The sequence below is a fragment of the Hemibagrus wyckioides genome, linkage group LG02 (genome assembly GCF_019097595.1).
Source record: "Hemibagrus wyckioides isolate EC202008001 linkage group LG02, SWU_Hwy_1.0, whole genome shotgun sequence".
Classification (NCBI taxonomy): domain Eukaryota; kingdom Metazoa; phylum Chordata; class Actinopteri; order Siluriformes; family Bagridae; genus Hemibagrus; species Hemibagrus wyckioides.
Window position 1 is genome coordinate 6,456,428 of NC_080711.1, and position 5,000 is coordinate 6,461,427.

The 5,000-nt window shown below is 41.6% G+C and overlaps 1 protein-coding gene across 1 annotated transcript in view; it reads right to left on the reverse strand.

Moving 5' to 3' along the window:
- aclya (ATP citrate lyase a) overlaps window positions 1-5,000 on the reverse strand; it is a 24,228-nt gene that overhangs the window by 1,134 nt on the left and 18,094 nt on the right. Inside the window, exons 15-28 of the mRNA XM_058418174.1 lie at window positions 4,833-5,000; window positions 4,586-4,690; window positions 4,266-4,462; window positions 3,732-3,813; window positions 3,473-3,583; window positions 3,201-3,328; window positions 3,019-3,112; window positions 2,641-2,795; window positions 2,397-2,547; window positions 2,170-2,313; window positions 1,970-2,083; window positions 1,793-1,875; window positions 1,622-1,698; window positions 1-900 (exon numbers count right to left, since the gene is read on the reverse strand). The exon at window positions 1-900 is cut by the window's left edge and continues 1,134 nt beyond it; the exon at window positions 4,833-5,000 is cut by the window's right edge and continues 1 nt beyond it. Of these exons, the coding sequence (XP_058274157.1) occupies window positions 806-900; window positions 1,622-1,698; window positions 1,793-1,875; window positions 1,970-2,083; window positions 2,170-2,313; window positions 2,397-2,547; window positions 2,641-2,795; window positions 3,019-3,112; window positions 3,201-3,328; window positions 3,473-3,583; window positions 3,732-3,813; window positions 4,266-4,462; window positions 4,586-4,690; window positions 4,833-5,000 (1,704 nt within the window). The 3' untranslated portion in view covers window positions 1-805. The remainder of the gene's footprint in view (window positions 901-1,621; window positions 1,699-1,792; window positions 1,876-1,969; window positions 2,084-2,169; window positions 2,314-2,396; window positions 2,548-2,640; window positions 2,796-3,018; window positions 3,113-3,200; window positions 3,329-3,472; window positions 3,584-3,731; window positions 3,814-4,265; window positions 4,463-4,585; window positions 4,691-4,832) is intronic.

The window sequence follows — 5,000 nt, forward strand, 5'->3', positions numbered from 1 at the left end:
CCAGCGCCCTCTTGTGGACTCTTCAGACTGTTAACCACGAGCAAATGATTTACTAATAAAAAAACAAATGAAAGACAACAGACTACAGAGCGTACAGTGCAAGTCAGGAACTGATTTCTATTTATTTTATTACGCACAATCATACACACTTCGTTAATTCACAGTTAGAGCTGGATGTGGGCTGATATAATTTACAATTCTTGGACACAGACCTACCTTAATTTAGATGTAAAAAAATAAATAATTAAATGGAATGGCACCACATATTATACAGGTTTTTTTTGTAAAACATCCAGATAGTATATTACCAATGTTACATTTAGACTGGCACATGACAGATGGCGTGTAAACTTTATGGACAATGCCCTGGCACAGAGAATTTTTTTAAAAATACATCAAAAATAGTAACATTTAGCCATTTTCAAAAATAGCAACTTATCAGTCTCTAAATGTAGTTAGTTATTGCACTAGTTGGCTGCTTATGACAAATTGGTAGCTCTTTTCACCGAAAGCTGCAGAAAGACATCATTATCTAAAGAGAGAGAGAGACTCACGAACACTCATCAACAGCCTAAGTGAACTGTAATCATTTTCATTTTAAGTGTAAATTATTGTTCCGTATTATTCTACTACGTGATCAACGTTTTCACAGCATTACTCACATTTTCTATCACCGGACTAATGGACGGAGTAATAAAGCACGACGACACATTCACAATTAAGCTGTTGAGGACGAAAAGACATGACCATCCCCCAGAGGTCAAAAGTGATTGAAGTGGTGATAATAGGCTGATGGTTTCCATGGTTACATGGACATGTGTTCAGGCAGGACATAGGAGATGTCATCCCATGGGTGACGGTATAGACCCTGTTTCAGCCGCTTCTGGTCCAGATAGTGGCCTGAGGGCAGTGAGGGGAGAAAATGAGAGAGTGTTAGTGAAACCTGCTTAACTATTCAGGTCACTGTGTTTCAATCAGAAGGTTATAACAGATTACCAAGAAATAATAAGCAACAGGTCATCAGCTAGTAGTTTAAATGTAATTCATAAATATCCACACATATCCCCAGTACACACACTCTCACACACTCTCACACACTCTCACACACTCTCACACACTCTCACACACTCTCACACAGTACATCCACCCTTTATGACAACAAACAAAAACGTCTAAATAAAATAATCAATCATCGATCCTAAATAAAAATAATGGGGGAAAAAAAATTAATTTTAAATTTTACGCTTAAAACATAGGGAAAAACAACTGTGACAAAATCTCCATTTATTTAAATAAAATTAATACATGTATGTCAAAACTATTGGCATCAATATAAAGACTCTCATGCTCAAAAAAACAAACAAATAAACACATTAGAGGTTTCAGTATTCTGGAAATTTGTTGTTGCCAGTAAACATCCCCCCCAAGTCAAGTCTTCACCAAATATAAATTCTGAATAAATATAAATATTGTGATGGAATAAAACTATACAGTGTGCAGAAATGTTGAAGCCTGAGAAATCACCCACTGAGTTATACATTGATTGCTCAGTTTAATGAAAGGTGCCAAAAATTATGGAGTTGACCACATCAAGCATTTTACATATATAAATAACACTGACCAATAAAGCCCATGCTGCGTCCTAAGACGAAGATCCCGTTCAGTGCTCCGATCTCCACAAACTCATCTGCCTCGTCGCTGTAACGTGAGAACGAGAGTTTAGCATCAAGCAGGAAGGATCGCTGCCATCTGAGCTGAGCTCTGAGTAAATGTGTGCAGCTCTGATACTGACCGAGTAAAGCCTCCACATGTTCTGAGCAGATCCACGAACGCCACGCCAATAAAGCCGTCTACGTTCAGGATGAGGTTGGGTTTCTGGGAGAGACAAAAACACAGAGATTTTTAGCACACTCAGGAGTCTTAAAAGGATTCTGATAGGCAAAAACATTGACAAATGCTGGCAATATACCTTGGAGGTGGTGATTTTTTCCACATCCAGTGCATAATCAAGGAGCTGGGTAGAAGGAAAGTGCTGCTTGACAAAATCCTTCAGGATCTGCACCCTCATGTCAGGATTATTGATCTGAAAGGGGAAAAAAAACAGTGCTGTTAATGCCACGCTGCTGTACAGCAGGTGTAACTGGGATTTCCTGCACTGTGTTTACTCACAGATTTGACTCTGTGTCCAATGCCCATGATCAGTTTGCCATCTTTCTTCATCTTGTTGACAAACTCCATGGGCAGCATGCCGCTGTCAAAAGCCTTGCTGAACTGCTTAGCAGCAGCATCCAGAGCCCCACCGAACCGGTCACCCTAAACACACAGACACAATACACATGTAGCAGAAGTACTGAGAGTAGGAATTGAAGTAATGACATTAAAGTAACTGGTCTTACGATGGTAAGAAGACCAGATGTGAGGCTGGAGATGAGATCCTTTCCTGCACGAGCACACACGATGGTATTATGAGCTCCAGAAACGGCAGGACCGTGATCCGCAGTCACCATCAAACACATCTCTATGAACTGACATGCGTATCGGGGTAACCTGTCATACACACATTTCTTTACTTTAACTGTGAAAATAAGGTAAACTCGGTTCGGCAAAAAAACACAAGACTTTCAATCTGGACATCCATACCTTCTCTGGAACCAGAGAAGACCTAAGGTTCCTCCCAGACCTATCTCTGACTTGAAGACCTCTGTGATGGGCATCCCGGCATAGATCAGCTCCTGCCCTCTTTCATCACAGATACTGGTCATAAAGGATGCTGGCTTACGGATCAGACCAAGTTCCTGCAACGAGACAGACGGAAATATGTCTAGGACTTGTATGTAGACATGTAAACAAAAATCAGAATCTAAATAAAGATATGATTTAAGGCTATTTCGCCCTATGTACGCTGGGATAGGCTCCAGCAGACCCCCGTGACCCTAATTAGGAATAAGCGGGTATAGACAATGGATGGATGGATGGATGGATGGATTTAAGGCTACATTCTGGACTCAGCATACTCACTCTTGCCCAAGAATAGTCCATTGGCACAGTGGGAGGGGGGACTTCTTTAGCTGGCACAATCACACCACGGCTCACCAAGTCATCATACACTGATCTAGAAAACACAAATAGATATCATTACATTGCATCGAATTGAACAGCTACCATAATGGTATAAGATCCAGGTTAAATCCAGATCTTACTTTATGACTTCTCCTAGCTCATCAAAGCTCTTGGGGACAAAAGCTCCAGCCTCTTGGAGCGCCTTGTTCTTGGCCACTGCCGTTTCAGAGGCCTGGTTTGCACACGCCCCGGCATGGCCGAACTGTACCTGTATGCATAAATGGACCAAAAGCAAATATGTCACATCTCTTTAATTAGCTGGGAATTTCTTCTGATTATGAAAATTACTAAATGAATCAAAAATATTAGATACAATACAAGTCAGTAATTCTAAACTGTTTGTCATACACACCTCAGAGGAAAACATGGTAGCACAAGTGCCGATGCACCAGCAAACCACGGGCTTAGTGATCCTTCCCTCTTTAATGCCCTGACAGATCTTATATTCCTCTGTACCACCAATCTAGAGAGAGAGAGAGAGAGAGAGAGTGAACAGTGTAGAAAAAACAACAAATGCTGTTTTAGTTACAATGCTTTTACTACGAGACTAAAAGTGACACAACTAAATAGCAGAGCTGAGAGTAAGGGTCACTGAGGTTAGGTTGTCTCACCTCTCCAAGCACAACAATCATCTTCACATCAGGTGTGTCCTGGTACCTCAACACATGGTCTGTGAATACTGAACCTGGGTATCTGCAGCATAAACACTGACAATATAACCAAACTGTATACACATTTAAAGATACACACATTCAAACATAGACCCAGAATAACAACCCGAGCGAACACCTAAGGATTTGATTGCTGTATACCACCATCACCAAAATCCCCAAATGTGGGAAGACCAGTGATGATCCCTCCGGTACATTTCTAGAAAATATGAGAAGCCAAGGTGTCTCTGGTGTATTGAAGATTTTTCCTGATGGCTTGTGGTGGTTCAAAACCTTACTAAGACACTGTGATGGGGTTTCCTTTAATCCAAGGGCATCCAATCTAATACAGAAAGGGCTAGTGTGGGTGTAGGTTTTTATTCCAGGTGTAGGTGTGTCTCCTGCTTGATTGGTATGAAAACCTGCACCCACACGGCCCCTTGACGGATAAGATTGGACACTGCTTTAATTCATAACCCATCTGTACAGACACACCTGTCTCCTCCAATGGCTACACCTTCGTAAACTCCATCAGTGGTGCGGGAGATGATGTTGTTGAGCTCATTGGACATTCCCCCAGAGCGGGAGACGTAGGCCACGCTGCCTGGCCTGTACAGCTTGGATGCCAGAATGTTGTCGAGCATTCCACCTGTGTTTCCGATCTTAAAACAGCCAGGCTTTATTCCTCCAACCTAAGACACACATAAATAAAAAACCATCATCTTAAAGCTTACCAAACCCCTTAAATTCTGAATGTGCTCTAATATAACGGTTATTTTAACTGATATACAGTAGAAGAGTACATGGAGGCATACCGTCGCTGGGCCAATGATGGTGACACCCTGCTCATCTGCTTTCTTAATGATCTTGCGTGTCAGAGCTTCAGGGATTCCCTCAGCTATAATAGCGATAGTGTGAATCTGAAAGACACGTGAAAGGCTCTTATTTAAACCCAAGCATGAACTTGTGTTCAGGAGATCTGCCATAAAACTGCATTAATACTACCAGCATTATAAAGTTTTAGACTGGAGAGTGTACTTTCCGTTTGCCTGGTTATCGTACCTGTGGGTACTGTAATGTCTCCATAGTGCTGTCGAAGGCAGAACGGAGAGAGGCAAAGCTAATCAGGACGTCCACTTCTGGATGTTTCTTCATGGCATCTGACATGTTTTTGTAGACCGGCAATAATATTTCCTTGTGTCCCCAGTAAAACTTCTGCTTGTGGTCTCC